Source organism: Pinus tabuliformis, chromosome 1_2, assembly GCF_031772625.1.
Source record: "Pinus tabuliformis cultivar Carrire ecotype Pingquan chromosome 1_2, CPIR1, whole genome shotgun sequence".
In the NCBI taxonomy this organism is placed as follows: Eukaryota; Viridiplantae; Streptophyta; class Pinopsida; order Pinales; family Pinaceae; genus Pinus; species Pinus tabuliformis.
Window position 1 is genome coordinate 657,606,373 of NC_142298.1, and position 14,293 is coordinate 657,620,665.

At 38.3% G+C, this 14,293-nt stretch overlaps 1 protein-coding gene across 9 annotated transcripts in view; it reads left to right on the top strand.

The window, feature by feature from the left end:
- Positions 1-14,293, top strand: part of LOC149207393 (metal transporter Nramp3-like) — a 405,254-nt gene that overhangs the window by 115,679 nt on the left and 275,282 nt on the right. For all 9 annotated transcript variants that reach the window (XR_016252622.1, XR_016252621.1, XR_016252620.1 and 6 more), the window contains exons 4-7: positions 964-1,042; positions 1,203-1,307; positions 1,626-1,735; positions 1,981-2,162. Coding sequence is in view for 6 of the 9 variants with exons in the window: in XM_089395710.1 (XP_089251836.1) it covers positions 964-1,042; positions 1,203-1,307; positions 1,626-1,735; positions 1,981-2,162 (476 nt within the window). In the remaining 3 variants the exon portion in view is untranslated. The remainder of the gene's footprint in view (positions 1-963; positions 1,043-1,202; positions 1,308-1,625; positions 1,736-1,980; positions 2,163-14,293) is intronic.

Consider the following 14,293-nt stretch of genomic DNA (forward strand, 5'->3'; position numbering starts at 1 on the left):
TTACATTTGATATTATCTTCAACTTGCATCTATGAAATTGAGTTGCTATTAGAGGTAATACGATATCACCTTCATAACCATGTTTTAGAGTGGCACCCCTAGCTCTCCAAGGTTAATTTTCTGCCGTAGTTTTCAGCAAGCTAAGGTTTGTGGAAAATAGAACAGCACTGAATAACTTTACATATTCAAACATTATCCCTCTTGGATTCGTATCACTTTGACTCCATTTAGGCCATGATTGGATTGGCACTGGTCTTGGGGTTTTCCATCTCACAGCATTCACTCTTCCACCTATGCTACAACCATATGTTTTATTTAGACCTACTCTTTAATCATCACCCAGAGCCTCCACTCCATATAGCCTTAGCAATCCTATCCTTAAGGTAGCCCCCCTTGTGTTGGAGAAGAGCCAACCAAAAGAGAGAGGAAGAGCTACCGAGGTTGCGGTGGGTAGTTTTTCTAAGTTCCACCAAACTAAGACCTTGGTGATCGGGACTTTACACTTTCTGGGTGCTAGACTTTGTTGTAACAAGTTATGTGCTACATTTTTAGATAAATTGGAAAAGCATTTGGTTAGTGTTGTTGTTGCCATCATTTTTGGTAAGTACAAACATGTTTGCTGTAACCATTAACAATACTTTTGCTAGTGGATGGAACTTTACCTTTTAGAATTTCACCACTTGACATGGTCCTTTACAGAAAGACATCATGACAAGCTTTCCTCATTCTGTTTGGAATATGATTCTATTGGTTTATGGCAGTCAATGGCTAATAAAAATTAATACTGCAGATAGCTTATGTTAAGATTTCGTACTAGTTATTGTATGATAAAGGAACTTTGTGTGTTCTTCAAATAATAATATAGACAATAAATATGAATGTCTAGACTTGGTGAAATGATATAACTTTCTGTACTGGTTAGTACAAACATATGAACTAAGTGGTAAATATCCAAAACTGCAGCTACTTTGGGTACTTTTACTGGCGACTATTGCTGGTGCTGTGATCCAGTCTCTAGCTTCAAAATTAGGCGTAGTCACAGGTAAGTGCCTGTAATGGTTACTTTCATTATCTGCTTCTATGGGCTTATTATTCAATTTTTCCTTTGCTCTTTTGTGGGGCTGATTATGATTAATTTGATAATATCCGCTAGATATGCATAATTCTGATTAAAACTTTCTTTAAATTATGAATACATGCAGGTAAACATTTGGCAGAGCATTGTCGAGCAGAGTATCCAACCAAAACTAACTACATACTCTGGTTACTTGCTGAACTGGCTATTGTTGCTAGTGATATCCCAGAAGGTTGTAATTTTCTACTGCATGTTCGAATTTGTATTTGAGTTTATTCATAATAAACTACTTCGTTATACCCTCTCTCTTTCTTACAATTCTTACATATGTGCACATGCAAAAACTCACAGATACAGCCATACATATACATTGATGTTCACCATGAATGCAGATGTGTATGTGTTTATTTAGTCATCCTTATGTTGATGCATAAACATCCATATGTCTATAGAATAGAACTGTTGTGTTTCTAAAATATTTCTTTTGTGAGTTCTGATGGGGTTAAAGAAATTTAATGGATGCTCTTCTTGGTAACTCTGAATTTTTCAGTTATTGGGACAGCCTATGCCTTAAATTTGCTGTTTCGTCTTCCACTATGGTTAGGAGTTATCCTCACAGGATTGAGTACTCTGGGCTTTCTTGTTCTGCAGCAATATGGGGTAAGTTTATCATATCATTCATGCCTAATAATCAGCATTTGGAAGCTGTTAGGCAAAACTTGTTAATCATTTCCTGTAAACAGAAGATTTGTAAGTCATGACTTATCTAAAGAGTGGGGAACCTTAAGATTAATTTTATCATGTATCCAACATTCATAGATGTGGTGACCAATGTCATTGGTTTGGGTATCTTCCCATATTGCATCTCAATAGCAATTTTGAGGTTTTATTTGGCTTTTATGCAGGTGCGGAAATTGGAATTATTTATCTCCCTTCTGGTCCTCACCATAGCTAGCTGTTTCTTTGTAGAGTTAAAATATGCAAAACCATCCAGTACAGAAGTTATGAAGGGACTGTTCATTCCAAGATTAGGTGGTCATGGAGCAACTGGGATAGCGATTTCTCTTCTTGGTGCAATGGCTATGCCGTAAGTAGTTTAAAATAAACTTTCTACAAAGGTGATGGATTTTGATTGCTCATTTGAAACTAGATGCATTTCTTTTCTTACAGGTAAAGGATGTGACATAAATCAGTTATTTCATGAACATTTTAGTTGAGCCATTCCAAATTGTACAATTCAACTCAGAGTATCCTATCAATTTGTCAATCAATCTCATATTAAATTATCTGCATCAATCTCTTGGAGATTTTGTTTGTTTTCCTCCAAGCCTTTAACTAGTATCCATTAGCTAAAAATTATAATATAGAAGATTGGGGTAGAGAGGCAAACCATGCAAGTTGGTATAGGTAGCATTCATGGATTCTCAAGAAAAAGGCTATTCTGGATATAAAGGACACTACATAAACATGTCCATGTCTGAATCATCATAAGCATCCTCCAAATGAACATGACCATGTCTGGATCATCATGAAGCATAGGCTCAAGGAATCAAGGCCAACTAACATGCATACAAGAGTCATTGTGTTGAAAAATTGGTAGTTTTGGTTGGTATTTTCATTGGTTAAATCAAAAGAGAAATTATATATTTTCAATTTGTTCAAGTCGGCTTTGTTGTCAACTAAAGTGTACACCTAAGGCACAACGATCAGAGTGTTGAAGGAAATGTAACTAGATTTGGTCTTTATAAATGTACTTTTGATATTTGTATTTATTCAAGAAAAAAAATATTATTTTTATAATATATGTCAATGAGTTTCTTGCTCATTGAAATAGGTCTAGCACATGTTAAAGTGCTATAGGTGAGTCAAAGAGTCAAAAGAATTATGTTGAAGACCTTAAGGGCATGTTACTATAGGTATACTTATGTATTAGAGTCAAAGAAGACACTTCCAAGCAAAGTCAAGTCCTCTCCATGCAACGACATACAACTAGTAGGTTATACAGATTCTGATTGGGGTGGCAATGAAACAGATGGAAGAAGCACTACTAGTAGATGCTTTAGCTTAGGATCATCTATGATCTCATGGATGAATAGGAAGCAAGACTCAATAGCATTAAGTAGTGTTGAAGCAAAATATATTGCAGCATGTGAAGCTGGAAGATAAGCTGTTTGGTTGAGAAAGCTGCTATCAGATTTGTTTGAAGGACCGTTGGACCTTGCCATCATATGTTGTGATAACGAAAGTAGCATAAGATTGACTGAAGAACCAATTTTTCATGCTAGGACGAAGCATATTAACAATAGGTATCATTATATTCAAAGCTTGGTGCATGATAGGGTTGTGACGCTACATTACATCTCCATTGATGAACAAGTAGTCGATATTTTGACGAAGTCTTTTCCGAATGAGAAGCTTGAGTACTTCAGAAACAAGCTTGGATTTGTAGATATATCCTCCCTGATTGAGAGGGAGTGATATGGGACACTATATTCTCCATAGGTGTCATGCACTAGGCCAGGATTAACCGTTGTACATCTAGTGTATGGCACTAGGAGGGAGAATGGAGGATTGGATAAGCCTTTTTGATTGGTACTTCTTGAGGATTGGCAATCCAAGATAGAAGTAGTCTCATGGACCGATCCTCTTTGAGGATGTGGTAGGGCATCCAAGATAAGAGTATTCGAAGAGGACCGATATTCTTTGAGGACTGGCAATCCAAGAGAAGAATAGTCCTGGTAGGACATACTTGGTGAACATTTGGATGGGGTATGTGCCATGAGATGATAGTGTCCAAATGTATGCCTCCCAGGATTGTTCTCTAACGTAATGGTGTTAATTTTAGGTATGTTCTATGCTTAGAGCAATTTATTTCAATTTTCACAGTTAGCTCAATATCTTTTCCAGATTAGCAATCAAATCAGCATTAAAGTAAACTGCAGATAGAACATAAACATAAATCGCAGAAGACAAGCCAAGACAAGAGGACACAAGATGTGGCGCTAGCCAGGGACAAACCCCAATGTGGGGAAACCCTTGATCAATTCTTCTTATATGTTCTTCAATAGTTCAGCAGATGCCAGAGAGAGAGAGAGATAGTACGTTTACAACAGAAGTCAACACTTTGACTTATCTAGATAAGAGCATAGATCATCTCTAAGAAGATGATACATGAGATCAGTTGAAGACACGCGGCTTCAACTGATTCTCCAAGGTGACTCCTTCACCTATCATTATGCTGCATTTCATTATCATGCTGCACTTCACTGCGTTGCACCATGCTGCATCCATCATCACTATGCTGCATCTCATCATGCTTCATTAATCATGACTGTACCCATCATTGTACTGCATTATGTGCCATTGCTGCACCATGTTGCCATACTGACCTATGTGCTAGCTGCATCTTGCTTGCTTGTTGTCCTTTGCATGCTTGTTGTTGCATGCTAGCTATCCCTTGCATGCTAGCTGTAACATTGCATGCTTGGTGTATTTGCTGCTAAGTACCATACAATTGTCCCAATATTAGTTAGTTGTCCCTTGCATGCTGTTCTCCTTCGGAGATAGATGCTTTGGCTGTTCTAGCAGTTCCCGATAGTTCCTACTGTTCACGGCATTTTTGATAGTTCTGGCAATTCCAGCTATTCCCAAGAGTTCCGTCAATTCCGGTTTTTCCCGACAGTTCCGGCTTTTCTCGGTAGTTCTAGCAGTTTCAGCAATTCCAATAGTTCTGGCAATTCTGGCAGTTCTTCGCAGATCCAGCAATTCTGGCTATTCCGGGCAGTTCCGACAATTTTGGCTTTTCCCTGGAGTTTCGGCTTTTCCCGACTGTCCCTGGCAATTCCGGCAGTTCCTGGCAGTTTCGGCAATTTCAGCAATTCTGGTAGTTCCGGCAATTCCGGCAATTCCGGCTTCTGCCCTCTGGATTAGGCCATCGTTATCCCTTAGGATCTCTCCTCCTACTAAAATCCAAAGACAAGTAGAGAGGAAGATATCCCAAGTGTGTTGAAATGACTTGAAGGCCACCTCTATTTATACTAAAACGTTGAGCACAAGTGGGGCTTATTTGGTTGCTGGCTGACCTTGACGAATTTCCCCATAACACAAATAAATTCATATCTCCATGAATACTTATCGAAATCGGATGATCTTTAGATCAATCCTATACCTTTCGATGAGAGGGATCCAAGAAAAATATTAGCTTCCATTAATAAGATGACCCACATGGAGGTTGGCCCTAGTTGCCAATTTTAACACTCCCTCTCAACTAGGGAGAACTCCATCCGCTGATCCATATGTCCGACTATACTATCTTTGCCATCAGTGCCCTACACTGCTCTGCTCTGCCCTGTTGAACCATGAAGAAGAAGAATTGATCAAGAATGTCTCATACCATTCTCTACTAACTCGAAGTTAGTTTCATCTGAAGAGAGTGTGTCACATCATTCTTACTGGCCCGAAGTCAGTTTTATTGATCCCAGATCAATATCACAAGAGAGTGTCTCAAACCACTCATACTCATCCCAGATCAGTTTCATTGATCCCAGATCTATGGAGGTCATCCTAGCATAGGGAGTACGGTAGATACATCGATGCGTCCATTGATAGTACTACTATGGTCCCTAACCCCATTTCCCTGCTCATTGATCAGATGAGAGGTACTTCCCATGAGTCCTAGACTGCATGGGTAGGATGCCTCGACAGGAGAACTAATCATCCTGTCCAAAGGAGAACGAATCATCCTGCCCCATAGTCGCCGCGAGAGAACTAATCATCCTGTTTCACAGTTGCCACGGGAGAACTAATCATCCCGGCCCGCAGGAGATCTAATCATCCTGTTCCACAGTTGCCACGGGAGAACTAATCATCCCGGCCCACAGGAGAACTAATCATCCTGTTTCACAGTTGCCCGGGAGAACTAATCATCCCGACACATAGGAAAACTAATCATCCTGTTCCACAATTAGTACCCCAAGCCCCCCAGAGCTCCCAGAGCTCAATGCATGCAACATGCAGGACCCTTATAAGAAGGTCTCTCAACGACTCCAAGTCGTTCGGGAAAGTCATAGATTTGACCTTTCCCTGGGGCTTTAACAAAATGTCTGTGACTTGTACATCAGTCTCAATGCGATGGAGCCTCCTCGCTCATCGACTTACCATATCCTAGATAAGGCAGTATCTGATGTCTATCTACTGGAGCAATCATCGAATACGAGATTCCTCAATAATCGAATCCCCCACCTGGTTGTCACAGAGAATCACAGTGGTATTCATCATATGTAGAAACAGCTCACATAAGAGCTTCTGCAACCATGCAGATTCACACGAGATCATACTCGTAGCTATGTATTCGGTCTCGGCGGTGCTTATAGCAACCGACTTCTGCTTCCTACTCATCCATGATATCGAAACAGAATCCAAAGAGAACCAACACTGAGAAGTGCTCTAGTGATCCTCCACATTGCCTGCCCAGTCAACATTCGAATAATCATGCAACTTCATATTTCCGGTAGTGTATCTCAATCCATGAGAGATTGTGCCCTAAATATATCTCAGAATATTCTTGGCACCAATCCAATGAGGCTCAACCAAATATGAGCTCACCATGCTAACTGCAAAACATATGTCCGGATAGAAGTTCACCAAGAATATTAATGCAAATGAGTTTATGAAACTTAGAGGCATTTCCCAAATCTGGTCCGACATCACCACCATATAACTTTTGAAAGTTAAGATCCTCGAGGTAGTCACGGGCTTGCAGTTTACCATTCCATATCTGGAATCCAACTCCCTCTTACTTCTGCATGTGAGAGGGTCTACGCCTGTCAGAAATAGATCGTTTCTTAGAAGGTGCCAGTATGAGAGGTTTATCATCCACAACCTTCAAACAATGGTTTGGATCGGCTTCACTTTTAGTGAATCTTAGCTTCATCAGACAGCTATCAATCCTCTCATATTAGGCCCGAGGTGTTTTTCTTCAAGCCATAGAGGGCTTTCTTTCACCTGTATACATGAGATTCCCAATCATGAATCTCAAACCCCTCGGGTTGTTCCAAATCTGTGGACTTGCTACATGGGGGGAATGATCCCCTTGTAAATTTTCATTCGGTACATCTCGGACATGTACCTTCATGCTCTTCTTGAATTCAGGCATCCCTGTCACCATCTGACTCACAGACCTCCGGTGCTATGTGTCAATGGACATGGTCCCCAGTGGACTTCCTGCAACTTGATACAACCCTGAACTCAAAAACATCTTTGAAAATTCTATTTTCAAACACGTACCTTTCCATCGATGAGTGCCACCCTATAACCTTTGACTTCCATTTCCGAAATGGACGCCATGTTCTTCTTGTGATCAGGTACATAAAGGAGATTCTGTAAATGAATCGAGTTACCCTCATTCAATTGAGGGGTAACATTCCCTACACCCTTTCCGGGATAGGTGGCATCGGCTCCAAGTATAATCCCATGATTGTTTCCATCTCTACCAAATTAGAGAGTGCACCCTACTATCCGATGAAGTGCCTTGAAGCACTACAGTCAATAAGCTAGATTCCCAAAGAATCTGAATGTGAGGGCCAATACAAGATAACGCTTCTTTATCTTATCAAAAACAACATTTGATTCTTCATACCTGGGGTTCCTTGCTTTTTTTTTTTTGAAGAGTTGGCCATTTCCTTGATGACCTGCATTATCTGTCATTCCTTCGATCATTGAAGATGTCCCTGGAATGATTGTTATCTTCATCAAGAGATGTGTCTCTGCCATTCGGACACTCCTTCGCATAATGGCTGAACTTATTGCAACCAAGGCATCTGCCTTTCCTTCCACCCTTAGATCCGAACTTCCCAATGAAGTGATCTTTAGGTAGGCCATCAGAAACTTCCGCTGCGCCATTCTGATAATATTCTCTGCTTTGACTTCACCCTCGGTGAATTTGAAGAGGGATGAGGAATCCACTGATCCTTTTGTCCTTTCCCAACTGTCTTCGGTGATTGCTCTTTCACTCTTTCTTGGGCATTGTCTTCACCTCAGCTCTGATACCATGTTAATTATAGGTATGTTCTATGCTTAAAGCAATTTATTTCAATTTTCATAGTTAGCTCAATATCTTTTCCAGAGTAGCAATCAGATCAACATTAAAGTAAACTGCAGATAGAACATAAACATAAATCGTAGAAGACAAGCCAAGACAAGAGGACACAAGCTGTGGCGCTAGCAAGGGACAAACCCCAATGTGGGGAAACCCTTCATCAATTCTTCTTATATGTTCTTCAATAGTTCAGCAGATGCCAGAGAGAGAGAGAGATAGTACGTTTACAACAGAAGTCAACACTTTGACTTATCTAGATAAGAGCATAGATCATCTCTAAGAAGATGATACATGAGATCAGTTGAAGACATGCGGATTCAACTAATTCTCCAAGGTGACTCCTTCACCTATCATTGTGCTGCATTTCATCATCATGTTGCACCTCACTGTGCTGCACCATGTTGCACCCATCATCACTATGCTGTATCTCATCACGCTTCATTAATCATGACTATACCGAATCCCGATCACTATACTGCATTATGTGCCATTGCTACACCATGTTGCAATACTGACCTATGTGCTGGCTGCATCTTGCTTGCTTGTTGTCCTTTGCATGCTTGCTGTTGCATGCTAGCTATCCCATGCATGCTAGCTGTAACATTGCATGTTTGGTGTATTTGCTGCTAAGTACCATACAACTGTCCCAATGTTAGTTAGTTGTTCCTTGCATGTTGCTCTCCTTCGGAGACAGATGCTCTAGTTGTTCTGGCTGTTCACGGCAGTTCCAACATCTCTGGCAATTCCGGCTATTCTCGACAGTTCTGGCAGTTTCGACTTTTCCCGGTAGTTCCAGCTTTTCCCTGCTGTTCCGGGTAGTTCTGGCAGTTCCGACAATTCTGGCAGTTTCGGTAATTCCGGCAGTTCCTGGTAGTTTCGACAATTTCGGCTATTCCGGATTTTCCCTATAGTTCCGGCAGTTCCGGCTTTTTCCGGCTGTTCCCGGCAGTTCCGGCAATTCTGGCAGTTCCGACAATTCCTGCAATTCCTGGCAGTTCCGACAATTCTGGCAGTTCCGGCAATTCCGACAGTTCCGGCGTCTGTCCTCTGGATTAGGGCAGCGTTATCCCTTAGGATCTCTCCTCCTACTAAAACCCAAAGACAAGTAGAGAGGAAGAGATCCCAAGTATGTTGAAATGACTTGAAGGCCACCTCTATTTATACTAAAACGTTGAGCACAAGTGGGGTTTATTTGGTTGCTGGCCGACCTTGACGAATTGCCCCATAACACAAATAAATTCATATCTCCATCAATATTTATCGGAATGAGATGATCTTTAGATCAATCCTACATCTCTCGATGAGAGGGATCTAAGAAAATTATCATCTTCCATTAATAAGATGACCCACATGGAGTTTGGCCCTAGTTGCCAATTTTAACAAATGGAGAGTTAGAGCTTGTCAAAGACTTATTGTTTTTGAAATTGACAATGCTGGTTATGATGCTTATAAGATGGCTTATCAATCTGACTGTTCTTATGAGAAATTTCAATTTGAGAATTCATGTACCTTATTGTGAAATTATGAATACCTCCCTAGTTAAGAGGGAGCGTTAGAAAATGTAACTAGATTCGGTCTTCATAATTATATTTGTACGTGTATCAATGTATATTTTGCAAAAGAAGAAAAATAAAATTTATTATTATCATTATTTTTCTAGACAAGCATGTTTGTCATGCTTCTAGGGTTTTTTGACTTAATAAGAAATTTTGTCATGAGTCAAATTCCCTTTCAGACAATTTGTAATCAAAAGAAATTATTATTTTTGAGTATAGAAAAGTCTATGTGATCCCCAAGACCAAGTCGACCCTTCCATAAGAAGTCGGCCTAGGAGAGGCCTAATTCGACCACGTGAAAGGCTATAAAAGGAAGAGACCTGAACCTTATTTGGACACACTCACTCACAAGTTCGATCTCCAAGCAAGAGAAACATAAAAGAAGTGTGAAGGCTCAGGAAGAGAGATAAACCCAAGGAAGAAGAAGATTCTCTGATTTTTGACTTTTTTCGCTAACACGTGCAAGTTTCTAGGGTAACTGTACGAACTGTAGGGCTGAAATTGTGAATTGGGCAAGTTTTGGTGAAGATTGACTAGAGTTGACTTTGTGGACGTTGACTTGTTTGAAGAAGCTTTCATTGGAGGGATGACTTGGTGTTTGAGGAGGTCTTGGTCAAGGTCTTTTGGGTCTTGAATGTCTCACTTTGATCTGATTCTATAAGAAGAAAACAAGTTTTTTGGGTTTTCCCCTGGCTTGGAGCCTATGTTGTGTTCCTTTTGTTCTTGTGATTTTCATGTATGTTATGTTTTGGTAATTGCTTGATGAAGAAGATATAATAAAGTAATAAAAGGTCAACATAATCTCACAAGTGATTATCAAGTAAGAGGAATCAACCTTAATCTACATCCCCTTGATTTCTCAACATGATCCACCTTCATCTGATGAGTATGTTGATCAAATGAATGAGCTGACCAATAATGAGTGAGAGGCAACTATTTGAGGGGCATATAAGGGTGTTGGCTGGAAATCTGCATCATGGGAGAAAAATTCTCTCCTATGATTATCTTTGTACATACATGGGTAAGGGGGCTAAATCTTCATCTTTATATATATATATATATATCTTGAAGCTAATGTTAAAAATAGATATTAAATGAATTCACATATGATTTCACTGTTCCCAAATAAGGATTGTTTAGGATATGAATTTTCAATCTGTATCGCTGTGGGAATTTGTTGTTATCAAACATATTAGTATTTGGAGTCTTTGAATGGAAAGCAATTCTATTATCCCCTCCCCTATGATTATCTTTGTACATACATGGGTAAGAGGGCTAAATCTTCATCTTCTATATATATATATATATATATATATATATCTTGAAGCTAATGTTAAAAATAGATAGTAAATGAATTGAAATTCACATATGATTTCACCGTTCCCAAATAAGGATTGTTTAGGATATGAATTTTCAATCTATATCGCCGTGGGAATTTGTTGTTATCAAACATATTGGTATTTGGAGTCTTTGAATGGAAAGCAATTCTGTTATCCCCTCCCCTATAATCTTAAGTGGAATTCCCAATGATCCATTCATTGTAACGACTAAAAGTCGTATACACAGCGGAAATATTTAAAATACGTCATAGACAAAGACATCCATTGTAGGACAGTAATTGTAAATTGTATATTGCATAAAGAATTGATGTAGGAAGATTACAAATGAGAATGAGGGACTTGTACATATAGACAGGTAAGTACCCTTTCACGAACAAGCATGTTTGTAGAGACATGCTTCTTTGTTTAACTAATTATTATTTATTTACACATTATTATGATTATTATTTATTATATATTTTTATTATTTTTACATAAATTATGGTCATAACATTGCCTTCCCCTTCAAAAAGTTGCCCTCAAAGCTTATTGATGAATGGACTTGATCTCTTTTTTTCTACGAATGTCTTCTCGTCTCGGGATAGTCATCTTTGTCGATACAAGTTGATATGATCCTTGGAGTGATATATAAAATTGTCGTACTGAGAACAGATCAGACCATCCTAGATTAATCTTCTGGGGAATCTTTTGATCTATGGAGATGTGTGGTGAATAGTTATCGTATGATTGGATTTTGCAAACTTTAGTATTCCTAGGAACATAAATTTGTTGTTTATTTTTTGAGTGATATTGGTACGTAGCTTGATTGGAAAGTCTGCTCTTGTGATTCAGATGTCGATACATAACTCCTTGGGTTTGGCTTTCCCTTATCATGTTAGTGGTTGATTCTTGATTTTCTTCAGACACTGTTGTTATTGAGTTGGTGACTGAATCATCATTTGGAATGTTCGTCATTTGAACGTGAACTTATGAGTACGTCTTTACTTCAGTAGGGTTTGGATTTTTTGGAACTACGGGACTAGTGGGATCAATGTTTGTTTCTTCTTCCCTAACTTGGACTACTACATCTAGCGATTTTGATGCTTCTTTTGCGACAATTTCTTCGAACCTATTCGTTAATGATTTCTTATCGTCCTTAAGTTTTTTAATCTGTTTGAGCAGATTTTGGTTATGATTTTTGAGACGTAAGCATTCCTCATTTTCTGAGTCAACTTTATTTTGGCCTTCAAGCTTCTCGTCTTTTAAACACTTGATTTGTTCTAATAATTTTTTGTTAAGGTCTTTTAAGCATAAATTCTCCTCTTCTTTCTTTGATAGACTTTCGTTGAATTTTTTGTCAAAACTTTCTTTTTCTTGTTCTAACTTGTGCTTCTTAGTTTTACACTTTTTGACTTGTGCAAGAAGTTTCTCATTGTGGTTCCTTAGATGCCAAATTTCTTCGTTGCTTTCTGTTGATTTTTCATGAAACCGATCTTGGAGATCTTTATATTTCTTTTTTGATGCTTCATTCTTTTTTTGAAGTTTTGCGATTTCTTCTTTTAATTTTTTAATTTGTGTCTGGGTGCTATCTTGATATTCTTCTAAAGTAAACAATCTTCGACATTTGGGACAAGGTATTGTGCGATTTTTAAAAATTGATAAATACTGATCTCCTGCTCCACAAAATGGACATCTGGTCCAAAATGTAGAGTTATGTATGGAATCCATAGTTTCTTTGTTCATCTTCAAATTAGACTCTATCTTTCTTCAATGATGAACTTTCTTTTGTGTTTGTCACTAAGCTTAGGGTTTAAAGGTAACCTCCTTAACTCTTATTATTAAAAACTTGCATCTCTTTTTTTAATTATGAACTTTTTTTTTTAGAATTTGTACTTCTAAATATTTATATATACATATATATATATATATATTTTTAATTTAAATAATATATATATATATATATATATTTGTTATTTTTCTTTTTCTTTTATATAATTCTATTAATATATAACTATATTAAAAATTATATAATATAGTTTATATATAACTAAATTGTAAATTATAGAATATAGTTTATAAATATCAAACTTGAAAAAAATCGTGATTTCAAATGGTATGTGTTATTAACCAGCATGAGTACAGGTGCCTTACGACTTTAACACGCAGCGTACGATGGTCAACAGGAGGGACGACGGTAGCGGAACTTTAACACGTGGCGAGTCGAGGGTCAACAGGAGGGGCGACAGGGTGTTGTTGGACTGAGGACAACGAGTAGGATGGCAGCTAACGGTGTCATGGTAGAGACAAGGGTGTTGTTGGCAAATGCAGCGTTGGGCAATGACGGTGTGTTTGTGATCTGTCGATAATATTGGATGACAGGGGCAGTGGTATAGCGGCAAGGTTGTCGACGACGTAGATGACGAATGGTTTCAACGGATTTGGTGGTTTGATTGTGCACGACAGGTTATATTACTGTGTATAACAGAATAGGTTGCCTGCAGTTGGGCGATAGCACACAAGCAACATTTGATGCGAGTCGTATTGGCAGGTAGCGACGATAGTGGTTTGGGATGGACTAGATGTGGATGCGCAGAGTTGGAAGGTGCACCGACGGACGTAACCACGGACAAGGGAAGACCAGTGATGGTAGCGTCGACAAAGTTGACCTCGTCCGTGTTGGATTAGTAGCAGTGTTTTATATATATATATATTTTTTTTTTCTATTTTTAATGTTGTTTTTGTTTTTTTCTTATATAATTTTTGTTATCAATTTTTTATTTTTATTCTCTCTAATATGTTTTTTTGACTCTTTTTTTTCTTATTTTATTATTATTATTATTTTTGAATAACCACCTTTTTTTTCTTTGATTTTTTTTTAATATATATCTTGAACTTGTTTTTATTTTTTTTAATTAAATGGCCAAGGGCCTTTTGACGAAATCAGTGATGAAGAAACTCCCATTGCTCTGGCCAAAAATTTTGATCGAATCGACAAGGACGTTGATGGAGACTTAAATGGCCAATGATCGGGATTAGAGAACGTGGCTCTGATACCAATGCAACGACTAAAAGTCATATACGCAGCGGAAATATTTAAAATAATTTGTTGACTAAGACATCCATTGTAGGACAATAATTGTAAATTGTATATTGTATACAGAATTGATGTAGGGTGATTACAAATGAGAATGAGGGACTTGTATATGTAGCCAGTTAAGTACCTTTTCACGAACATGGATGTTTGTAG